This window comes from Cupressus sempervirens, chromosome 10, assembly GCF_028749045.1.
Source record: "Cupressus sempervirens isolate cs-2001-9-10 chromosome 10, ASM2874904v1, whole genome shotgun sequence".
NCBI classification, from domain to species: domain Eukaryota; kingdom Viridiplantae; phylum Streptophyta; class Pinopsida; order Cupressales; family Cupressaceae; genus Cupressus; species Cupressus sempervirens.
Genome location: NC_143127.1, coordinates 94,584,398 through 94,597,121, shown reverse-complemented (window position 1 = coordinate 94,597,121; position 12,724 = coordinate 94,584,398). Strand labels below are relative to the sequence as shown.

Below are 12,724 nucleotides of genomic sequence, written 5' to 3'. Positions count from 1 at the left end.
TTAATGTACCTCTTTATGACCATGAAAAAAAGGTGGATAATGTGAGTGAGCTAGATGGGAGATTGAATTTAATGGATTTCATTAATAAAGAGGGTTTAATGGATTTCAATCTTCATGGTATTGAATTTACCCAGAGTAATAAGAGAGCTAGTGATGATTGTATCCAGGCTCAGCTAGATAGAGCTCTTATTTCCCCTGACTGGACAAAAGATTTTGTTTGCAAGTTAGAGGCATTACATAAAATCAGGTCAGATCATTTTCCTCTAATCTTTGTTGCTAATAAGGTTAATATCAAAAAAAACATCCTTTTAGGTTTGAAAAAATGTGGATGTAGCATCCATAGTTTGAGAGTAAATTGGCCAAATGGTGGAACATAGATATTGATGGTACTGCTCTTTTTAGAGTGGCTTCTAAACTTAGAAATGTCAAAAATGAGGTTAACATTTGGAATAAAAGATGTTTTGGTAATATTTTTGAGAGTAAATCAAATATTAAGGAAGAACTGCAAAATATCCAAGATAGGATTTAGAAGGAAGGATATTCTCTTGATCTTGTTAAAGAAGAAAATGAAAAGTTGGTGGAGTATCATGAAATTGTTACTATAGAGGAAAATTATTGGAGGCAAAGATCTAGATTGGTCTAGCTCAAAGAAGGAGATAAAAACACTAGGTTTTTTCACCTTTCCACTTTGAAGCATAGAGCTAAAACTTGTATCTCTAATCTTAAGAAAGAAAATATGAAGATTATAGAGGAAAATAAAATATCAGAAGAGATGGTCTCCTTTTTTTCCACATTGATGACTTCTGACTCTAATATTGATTATATTCAACAAGTAGAACTTTTAAAGGTTATTCCATCTCTGTTACTGAAGAGTAGAATAAAATGTTAGGAGCTATTACTAAGGAAGAGGAAATCGTTAAGGTTGTCTGTTCCTTAGGAGGGGATAAGTCTCCAGGATTGGATGATTTTCTTATGTTCTTCCAAAAGAATGGAAATTGGCTGGAAAAGATGTGTGTGATGTTGTTAAAGAATTTTTTGGGGCAAAACATATGCTGAAGGAGATCAATTCCACCTTCCTCTGCCTTATTCCTAAAAAGGTGGGGGTTGTTTCTCTGGACCAATTCAGGCCTATTAGTTTGTGTAACTCCTTCTATAAGATTATCTCAAAAGTCCTCACTTCTAGGCTGCCTCTGGTGCTACCGTCTCTTATTGCTAATCAACAAAATGGTTTTGTCCCAGGTAGACAAATTCTTAACTCTGTTATTGTTGTACATGAGAATATTCACTTTTTATCTTGTTCCAATAATGAGGGTTTTATTATGAAAATTGATATTGTGAAAGCTTATGACAAAGTAGAATGGGCTTTTCGTGAAAAGATTTTAATAGCCTTTGGCTTTAGTAATAGGATAGTGAGGGTAATTCTTTAATCAATTTCTACAACCTCGATTGTTGTTCTAGTGAATGGATATTCCTCTAAATTCTTTAGCCCTTCTAGGGGATTGAGACAGGGAGACCCTTTATCCCCTATCCTCTTCACTATTATGGCTGGGTTTTTGGGGAGGTATATTGGGGATTTGGTTTTGAAAGGGGATAGTAAAGGTTTACAGCCTTCTTCTCAGCCTCTTTCTTGCTCTCATGGACAATTTTTTGATGACACTATTTTCATGGGGAAAGTTGAAGTCAGGGAAGCTAGAAATCTTTAAAAAGCTCTCAGCTTCTACTCTTCTGCTTCAGGTCACTTGATTAACTGGAATAAGAGTTCTTTGTTTTTTGCTAACACCCCACCCACTATTAAGACAAAATAAAATTGCTAAAATTTTGGGGTGCTCAATAGGTTATTTTCCTTGTATTTACTTGGGTTTCCCTTTGGAAGCTAAAGTTCTTGATTCCTTTTGGGATGATCTCATTAAGAAGTTTAATAAGAAACATTTTGGCTAGAAGGGTAACCTTTTGAGCCAAGCTGGAAAAATCACTCTCCTTAAAGCTTGTCTCCAAAGTATTCCTACTTGTGCTTTGAGTCTCTTTAGAATTCTAGCTAAATTTGTAGATACTATTGACAAAATCCAAAGGAATTTTCTCTGGTTTGGCACTGAGGAAAGGAAGAGAATGGCTTTGATAGCTTGGGATCAAATTTCTATGCCTATTAGGGAAGGTGGTTTGGGAATCAGGTTAGTGAAAAGTATGAATAAAGCTCTTCTTTCCAAGTAAGGATGGAGAGTGTACCATGATGATAAGGAATGGAGTACTATATGGAAACATAAATACCTTTTTAATTCTCCTTCTCTATCTGATTTTCTAACATCTCCTATTGTTCTCTCCCCTTCTGCTATTTGTGGGGTTGTGTAGGGAGCTAAGAACATCTTAAGTAAAGGATGCTCCTAGAAATTTGGAAATGGGAAAAAGGTTAGATTTTGGGAGGATGTTTGGATCCTAGATCACTCTCTAATTGAGGATTTTGATGATAAGACCCAGATTGATATATGTAAGCAATTGTATGGAGTTTTTGTGGGTCATTATTGGGTTAATAATAAGTGGGTTAGCCTTGTTGATATTAACCAGGATTTTCATAATATCTAGATTATGTTGAATGCCTTCAGTTTGTATCCCCATAAGGAAGATAAAATTATTTGGAGTGTTGATGGAAGTGGCTTTTTCAAAGTCTCATTTGTGTTTAAATCTGAGGAGAAAGGTGATCGCCCTTTGTGGACTAGAGCTTGGATAAAAGGTCTAACTCTAAAAATAAATATCTTTTACTAGACTTTTCTTCAGAATAAAATTCTTACTTAGGACAACTTGCAAAAGAGAGGCATTAATGCAGTTAATCGGTGCAATCTATGTAAAGAAGGTTATGAAGATAGAGATCACTTGTTCTTAAATTGTACATATAGTCAAAAAGTGTGGAGTTATATTCTCGACTTTTGGAATATTATTTGGGTCCACCAAAATAACATTGAACACTATTTTCAAAGCTAGATTCGCCTGTCTAAGGATAATGATGTTGGTTTCCTGTGGAAAATTACTCTTCCCCATCTCTGGTGGAGAATCCGAAAAGAAAGAAATAACAAAAAAATTGGAAATAAAGAAATGCCTGAGTGGTTGCTTGGCCAAAACATTGTCATAGCAATAAAGGAAAACTTCAATTCCTAGAGAAAGTGTAATGAAGACTTCCAAATTGATAATCCAATGCAAACTAAAGCTTTTAAAATGAAGAAAGGAGATCAAAGACTGAATACTAAGTGGAAGGCTCCTCCTAAGGGATGGATAAAAGGGAATTTTGATGGTGTTACTAAAGGAAATCTAGGCAAAGAGGGATGCAAAGGGGTCTTGAGGGATCACACTTGTAATATTATAGATGCTATTTGTATACCTATTGGTACTTATACTAATCATAAAGTTCAGGCTACTGTAGCTCTTTATACGATGAGGTTGGTAGTGGAAACTGGTTTTCGGTACCTCTAGATGGAAGAGGATTCTTTGAATATCATAAATATGCTTAATGGTAAAAGTTTGATTACATGGTCTATTGATGCTAGTGTAATGGAAATTAAAACCTTAATGGATAAATTCGATAAAGTTATTTTCTCTCATTCCTATCATGAAGGAAATGTTGTGGCTGACTGGATTGCTAACTAGGTTGTTCAACGGGAGCATAAGATGAGTTGGCATGATGACCTCAACAGGAGCATGGATTTGAAAGCTCTACTTAATTATGATAGAACTCATGCGACGAAAGGCAAGATTTTCTAAGATTGGCAATTCAATGATAAGTGGAAGTGGGGTTACATAGGAAAGTGTTATATTCCCTAGGAAGTACCTAAAAGTGATTATTACCTATGAGCACCTCAACTTTTCTCAATTCTTTATGTCTTCTAGTCTACTCTACTTTGGTTTTTCATAGAGAAACAATATTTTTGGAAATGGGCAGGGAACTGAGAAAATAGGAACCAAAGAACTATAAAGAATGGAAGGCCAAAGCCTTTGTCTGGCAGATTCTGGAGAAGGGTAATGTTACTAGTTACCTAGATGCCTTCATGGCTACAAACCACATATCACAAAGGCTTTCTTTAAAAAATGGTTTGAAGACAAGGTTACTATGCATGGTGTTATGGTTCAATTGACTGAAGATTTCATTGCCAAAGTCATGGGGCTTCCTAAGGAGGGCATAAAGTTCAACAAGGAAAGAAGTATCTCTAATGTTGCATTCAAGAAATTTCTAAAGATAGAAGAGGAGGAAAATAACTTGGAGAAAAATGGTTACTTTTATGAGCTGAGTCAAATAATGTTATTTGGTGGGATGTCCTCTCTTGCATCCGTGAGTACTCCATTTTAGATGGTAGGGAAAAAAGAGTTCATAAATTTTATTTTGGGTTTTTGAATCATTTTCGATATAAGGATAGGATCTCTTTTGCATTTTATCTGAGGTTCTCCTTGTTTCAAAGCCTTCAAACCCATAGGAAAAAAGATTTTTGTCTGATTTTACATGAAGGGCTAATCCTTTTAATTGAGAATTACTATAAGACCAAGGCCATTATATCTTCCCTACATCTAATAAAAAGAGAGGTTTTGTTAGTGAAACATACTCAAGAAAGAGTAAGGCAGATGAAGGTGAGAAAGAAGAGTCTGAAGCAAGACACACCTCAGAAAAATGTTGAGGAAATTATGGAGTCTAATAATTCAAAAAAAAATGATGAAATGAATGTGGAGAATGAGGAGAATATGAATATGGGGGACTTCAATTCAAACCAGGAGGCTCACCCTGGCAGTAAAGGTGAGATTGGAAAGGAGGAGGTTGAGGAAAGTTATGACAAAAATATAGGGTCAGAAAATGTTGGAGAAGAGGATAAAAACTAGAGTGAGCAACCCTAGAAAGCTAGAGAGGAAAATTTGGAGGAAGACACAAGGAAGGAGAAGGATGACCTCACTAGTAAGGGTGCTAAAAGTGTGGAGGAAGATACAGGGAAGGAGAAGAATAACTCAATTGGTAAGGGTGCAACGCTTTCTTTGCTTCACACTGCTAAGCTCAACACTGACTCCTCTCTCCAAGGTGATTCCTGGATGTACAATGAGTTAATGAATCTAAAAAAAAGAATGGGAAAAATGCAACAGGACCAGGAAAATGACCGGGCTAAGATCATTAAGCTGGAAGCTCAGGTTGGCAATATCCCAAAAAAGTTAAAAGAATATGAACATGAGCTTTGTCTTTTGATCAGAGAGAGTGGTAGCAAGATGGAACATGTCACTTTAAGCATCTGTGTGGTTGCTGCTAGCTTAGGTAAGAGAACTAATGAGGAAATCATGTCTCGTGGTAGGCCAAGCAAAAGAACAAGACAGAGTTCAAGGAAGAAAGAGGCTAAGGCAACTGGGGGATCTACTGCTGACACTATACAAAATATTGCAAAGGTGGGTAAGGAGGTGGTGAAAATGATCAAGGAGTTGTAATGGCTGGCTGGTGGTGGTTTTGGTAATTGGTCTCTAGTTTCAGTTTCTTATCTGGTTTTGTTCCTTTTGTTTCAACTCCAGGTTCTAGGTCCTTGTAAAACTTGGTTTTGTTTACTAGTCCTTTTTTGTGGTTTTAGGTCCCTGTAAAACCTGGTTTTGTAACTTTCATATTGCAGGTTTCAAGTCCTTGTAAAACCTAGTTTTTCTTATTTGAATATCTTTTATTTTTTTGTTAAGGGTTTTGGGTCCCTTCAAAACCTATTTTTACCTTAATCTAAAACATTATAATTAAACTAAAAAATTAAGAAGTTTAAATAATCAAAAGCTTTATATAAATTTATTAGGCTCCACTCAAAGCAACAAACATAAAAACATTTTTATGTTTTAGTCACCTTCCATATAATTATTATTATATGTTTCTTTTAAACAAACATCCATTGTTATGTTATTAGTGAAAAGACTCACATACCATCACCCTCAAGACATCTCACATGAAAACATGATTACATTTTTCTTGGAGTTCCATTTGATTTAGGTGAGAAGATTCCTTTGTTTTATGTATCATTGTATTTGGATTATTTGTCAAAAGTAAAAGTGGGCTTAATGCAAAGACCATCTAGAGATTTTACTCTAGACTTGTCTATAAATGTCAATCCTAAGCTCTTTATTTTACCTATGTCAATTTTTTCTTCCCTTATCTACCTCCCTATTTGTACTATTATATATTTTTCTCACCCTATCTATCTCTTATCTTCCCACTCTTTACCTTTCACCTCTCTCTATGTATCCCCTCATATATCTTTATTGTTCTATCTCTTCATCTCCCCCATCTCCTCTCTTCTCTTCTTATTTCTTTCCCTCCTACTTCTTCCCCTTTCAAGCTCTTCCTTCTCAACTATCCCCCATTTTGATATTTGATTTTGATCTCTCTCTCTCTCTCTCTCTCTCTCTCTCTCTCTCTCACACACACACACACACACACACACACCCTAAGAGGTAATTTATCCTTTAACCGTCTTCATATTTTCTAGGAATACACATGAATGAATTTAGTAATTTATGCAAAGGCTAAGACCATTACATAATAGTTGAACATAAAATTATGCTCTTTTGAAATAAAATGTTTATGATTTCTGTTTGAGTTTGAATCATTATGTATCTAAATTATATGTTAAAGAACTCTTTCACCAAAACCATCTCTTCCTCAGTCAGAAATGCTCATCAAAGAAGAAGAAAAGCAATTTCAATTAAGTGTCTTTTTGAATGAAGCAGAAAATGGGAGGAGAGCTAAGAAGAAATCAAGGCTCAATAGAATGGATTGTAGATGAGAATGGTGCAAATGCTACTAAATAAAAATTATTTTTCCATAGCTCTAGCAAATTAACTTGAAGGTGACTAAGACTAATACTTGAAGTATCGTGGTATGGTAGTGGAGTAAATTATGGAATGTCATTTAGACTTTGAGCCTAGCTTTATGTAGAAAGATGACAAGAATTTTGAAGAATGCAATGAAAAAATAAACAAAGTTGGAACTTGGGAAACCATTGTGAGATGTACACAACCTCCATGGTGACTCGAACTAACATTCATGTGCACCATTTGAAGGGCCAAGTATCCCAAATATACAATTTTGATAGCTCAAATACTCCCACACTCCATGTCTCATATCATGCCATAAACCACTACAATAGTCTATACATCATTAGTAACAATGTGAATGTTCTTGTAGCACCAATGCTTTTAGAGGAGAATAATCAAAGCACACACCATTTTGACCAAGAACCTATAGAGTTCATTACAAATGAAAAGGGTGCAAAGATACTGACAAAATGTGTGAAGAAGATAAATTATTAAAAAGACAAAATGACCTCAATGAAGGAAAAGTCTAAAAGGACGTACTCCATGGGTACCAAGGAAGGAGAAAAATTTCCACATGGGCACTAGAATGACATAATTTAATATGTATGCAACCATCGATGTAACTCTTGCACCCTTGGAAAGATGAAAGTACTAGTTTAAATACTATTTAAATCATTAAATCTTATTTAATTTTTTATACAATCTGTATAAAAAAATTCAAGCGTGATTTTAAAATGGTTTAACAATATCTTCAATATTAAATTAATAAAAACTGTAATAAATGTATATCAATTTTTTTAGAAGGCTTTAAATTATACTAGAATTAGAATTTTAACATAAGAAGTTTAAATAACCAAAAGATTTATATAAATTTAGTAGGCTCCAACTGAAAAAAAAAATATATTCTTATGTTTTAGCCACCTTCCATATAATTATTATTATATATTTCTTTTTAATAAACATCCATTGTTATGTTATTAGTGAAAAGACTCACATACCATCACCCTCAAGACAACTCCCATGGAAACATGATTACATTTTGTTTGGAGTTCCGTTTGATTTAGGCAAGAAGATTCTTTTGTTTTATGTATCATTGTATTGGATTATTTTGTGGTTTGGATTACTTGTCAAAAGTAAAAGTGGGCTTAATGCAAAGACCATCTAGAGATTTTACTCTAGATGCATCTATAAATGTCATTCCTAAGCTCTTTATTTTACCTATGTCAATTGTTTCTTCCCTTATCTACCTCCCTATTTGTACTATTATATATTTCATACTCACATATATAGACACTTCTTCTTTTCTCTCCCTATCTCTCTCTTATCTTGTCCCTCTCTTTACCTTTCACCTCTCTCTATGTATCCCCACATATATCTTTATCACTCTATCTCTTCATCTTCCCCATCTCCTCTCTTCTCTTCTTATTTCTTTCCCTCCTACTTCTTCCTCTTTCAAGCTATTCCTTCTCAACTATCCCCCATTTTGATATTTGATTTTGATCTCTCTCTCTCTCTCCCCCCCCCCCCCCCCCCCCGCTCTCCTTAAGAGGTAATTTATCCATTAATCGTCTTCATGTTTTCTAGTAATACACATGAATGAAATTAGTAATTTATGCAAAGGCTAAGACCATTACATAATAGTTGAACATAAAAGTATGCTCTTTTGAAATAAAATGCTTATGATTTTTGTTTGAGTTTGAATCATTATCTATCTAAATTATATGTTAAAGAACTCTTTTACCAAAACCATCTCTTCCTCAGTTAGAAATGTTAATCAAAGAAGAAGAAAAACAATTTCAATTAAGTGTCTTGTTGGATGAACCAGAAAATGAGAGGAGAGCTAAGAAGAAATTAAGGCTCAATAGAATGGATTGTAAATGAAAATGGTGCAAATGCTACTAGATGAAAATTATGTTTCCATAGCTCGAGTAGATTAACTTGAAGGTGACTGAGACCAATACTTGAAGTATCATGGTATGGTAGTGGAATAAATTATGGAACATCGTTTAGACTTTGAGCCTATCTTTACATAGAAAGATGACAAGAATTTTGAAGAATGCTATGAAAAAAAAAAAGTTGGAACTCTAGCAAGCCATTGTGAGATGTACACAACCTCCATGGTGACTCAAACTAACATTCATGTGCAACATTTGAAGGGCCAAGTATCCCAAATCTACAATTTTGATAGCTCAAATACTCCCACACTCCATGTCTCATATCATGACGTAAACCACTACAATAGGACTTCTGTACATCATTAATAACAATGTGAATGTTCTTGTAGCACCAATGCTTTTAGAGGAGGATAATCAAAGCACGCGCCATTTTGACCAAGAACCTATAGAGTTCATTACAAATGAAAAATGATGCAAAGATATTGACAAAATGTGTGAAGAAGATAAATTATTAAAAAGACAAGGTGACCTCAATGAAGGAAAAGTCTAAAAAGGCGTATTCCATGGGTACCAAGGAATGAGAAAACTTTCCAAGTGAACATGTATAAAACTATCGAAGGAACTCCTACACCCTTCGAAAGATGCAAGTACTAGTTTAAATACTATTTGAAATCATTAAAACTTATTTACATTTTTTATACAATCTATATTAAAAAAATCAAGGCTGATTTAAAAACGGTATAACAATATTTTCAATATTAAATTAATAAAAAACTGTCTGAATAAATGGAAAAAAAATCTGTATCAATTTTTTTAAGAATGCTGATTTAAAAATGGTTTTACAATAGCTTCAATATTAAATTTAAAACTCTCTTACTAATGAAAAAAAAACTCTTCCTTCTTTCCGATTTTAAATTATTAATAATGTAAGAAAAAACTGTGTAGACAGAAAAAAATATAATAATTTGAACTCCATGCTTATAAATAAAAAAGATCCCGTGTCAAGTTCAAGCCATTCTCTGCAATGGGACTTTTGTTTCCTCATCTTCCAGATGAAATTTGATATTTTATTTTGATCTCTCTCTCTCCCCCCCCCCACCTCTCCTTAAGAGGTAATTTATCAATTGACCGTCTTCATGTTTTCTAGGAATACACATGAATGAAATTAGTAATTTATGCAAAGGCTAAGACCATTACATAATAGTTGAACATAAAATTATGCTCTTTTGAAATAAAATGCTTATGATTTTTGTTTGAGTTTGAATCATTATCTATCTAAATTATATGTTAAAGAACTCTTTTACCAAAACCATCTCTTCCTCAGTTAGAAATGTTAATCAAAGAAGAAGAAAAACAATTTCAATTAAGTGTCTTGTTGGCTAAAGCAGAAAATGAGAGGAGAGCTAAGAAGAAATTAAGGCTCAATAGAATGGATTGTAAATGAGAATGGTGCAAATGCTACTAGATAAAAATTATGTTTCCATAGCTCGAGTAGATTAACTTGAAGGTGACTGAGACCAATACTTGAAGTATCATGGTATGGTAGTGGAATAAATTATGGAACATCGTTTAGACTTTGAACCTATCTTTACATAGAAAGATGACAAGAATTTTGAAGAATGCTATGAAAAAAAAGAAGAAGTTGGAACTCTAGCAAGCCATTGTGAGATGTACACAACCTCCATGGTGACTCAAACTAACAATCATGTGCAACATTTGAAGGGCCAAGTATCCCAAATCTACAATTTTGATAGCTCAAATACTCCCACACTCCATGTCTCATATCATGACGTAAACCACTACAATAGGACTTCTGTACATCATTAATAACAATGTGAATGTTCTTGTAGCACCAATGCTTTTAGAGGAGGATAATCAAAGCACGCGCCATTTTGACCAAGAACCTATAGAGTTCATTACAAATGAAAAATGATGCAAAGATATTGACAAAATGTGTGAAGAAGATAAATTATTAAAAAGACAAGGTGACCTCAATGAAGGAAAAGTCTAAAAAGGCGTATTCCATGGGTACCAAGGAATGAGAAAACTTTCCAAGTGAACATGTATAAAACTATCGAAGGAACTCCTACATCCTTCGAAAGATGCAAGTACTAGTTTAAATACTATTTGAAATCATTAAAACTTATTTACATTTTTTATACAATCTATATTAAAAAAATCAAGGCTGATTTAAAAACGGTATAACAATACTTACAATATTAAATTAATAAAAAACTGTCTGAATAAATGGAAAAAAATCTGTATCAATTTTTTTTAGAATGCTGATTTAAAAATGGTTTTACAATAGCTTCAATATTAAATTTAAAACTCTCTAACTAATGAAAAAAGAACCTCTTCCTTCTTTCCGATTTTAATGAATTATTAATAATGTAAGAAAAAACTGTGTAGACAGAAAAAAATATAATAATTTGAACTCCATGCTTATAAATAGAAAAGATCCCGTGTCAGGTTCAAACCATTCTCTGCAATGGGGCTTTTGTTTCCTCGTCTTCCAGATGAAATTGGGCGCGAATGCTTGGTGAGGGTGGAGTTGAATTCTCATCACAACCTCAGGTCTGTCTGCAAAAGCTGGAATGCGGCTTTGAAAAGCCCCAGTTTCTATGAAAGAAGAAAAGTATTGAAAATATCCGAGCAACGGATTTGTTTCATCAAGGAATTATTTGACGAATTCAAAGGAGTAGCTGTATATGACCCAGAGATGAACTCATGCAAAAGCCTACCGCCCCTTCCTATAGAATTCCACGGTGATTTTCGCTGCCATTTCGTGAAACAAAAGCTAGTTTTGATCCCAGATCATCTTCTCGACCCTACTGGAAATCATATGTGGTCGTACGATTTTGTTGGTTTGAAATGGAAACAGGGTGCCAAAATGACGAGATGGATGAATAGATTTGCCTCTGCAACGGATGAGCATGGGGGACTGATTTATGTTGCTGGAGGGTTTGGCAGGTATTATTATGATAGAGGGTCTGGCATGGTTGGTGATCCGATATCTAGTGCTTCAGTTTACAATGTGGAGGAGGACAAGTGGGAAGATCTCCCCGACATGAACTCCTATATGGGGTTCTTCCCTACAGGTGTTTTTAGTGACGGCAAGTTTTATGTAATTCAATCTTTTGAATGCTTTGAGGTTTTTGATTCCTACACGAGAAGCTGGAAGAGCATGGAGAATAATTTCAACATGGAAAAAACATCCATCGTAGGGCGTTATGTAAGTGCATTTGGAAACATTTATTATTTTTCAGCTGATGGGAGATTGACTGAATATGACTGTTGCCAAAATAAGGTGCAGGTTTTAGGGTCTCTTCCAGGAATGGATTCTGACCGATTTGTTGTGTTTGCTATAACGGCTGGCAATAAAATCTTTGTGAGGAAATCTGGCAATACATTAGGTTATTGTATGCTCACACTTCCAAGTGAGACAGGAAGGGCATTCAAGTGGATAGACATTCAGAATCCGCCGGCCTCCGAGCGTTTAAGTACACATGGTGCTGCTACTCTGGATCTTTGACTCTTTTTGAGCCAAATGCTGAGGCGGGGAAATATATGACCAATCATTCCTAGATGCCTCCTAGACAATTATAAGCTACAGAAACTGTCAAGTATTCGAAAAATAATGTATGCTGCGAATTTATTGGTGTATGGGTTGCATATTTTTGACGCCAGTAGAACTTTTTTTTTACGTTTGAAGTTGAGACTTTCATAATTGATTTTTATATTAGATGCTGTTTACAGTTAACAAAACAAGAGCTTAACATAATCAGATTTCCACAATCTATTTAGTACGAGAGTAATGTTTCTGGATTAGATTGTGTGTTTTTTTTTTTGAGCATCAACGTTGCGGATCATACTCCATGATCCATCATCAAGATGAGAGAATGCCAGAATGGAAATTATGCATTAGGAGTCCTGTCATTTCTCATAATATTATAGTATTAGCATTGGTGAAGTCTTAGATTCTGTACCAAGACTGTTAGAAGTATTGTTATTTTTTTTTAAACTGCATCTCT

At 34.4% G+C, this 12,724-nt stretch overlaps 1 protein-coding gene across 1 annotated transcript; it reads left to right on the top strand.

Moving 5' to 3' along the window:
• Positions 1 to 11,157: 11,157 nt before the first annotated feature.
• On the top strand, positions 11,158 to 12,356 carry LOC149532739 (F-box/kelch-repeat protein SKIP30-like). The gene has a single exon (XM_089804369.1). The coding sequence runs from the start codon at positions 11,182 to 11,184 to the stop codon at positions 12,223 to 12,225; it is 1,044 nt and encodes a 347-aa protein (XP_089660495.1). The 5' UTR covers positions 11,158 to 11,181; the 3' UTR covers positions 12,226 to 12,356.
• The last annotated feature ends 368 nt before the right edge of the window (positions 12,357 to 12,724 follow it).

What these genes read in the sequence shown, in the direction of transcription:
- LOC149532739 (XM_089804369.1), top strand. Translation starts at nt 11,182, where the DNA reads ATGGGGCTTTTGTTTCCTCGTCTTCCAGATGAAATTGGGCGCGAATGC.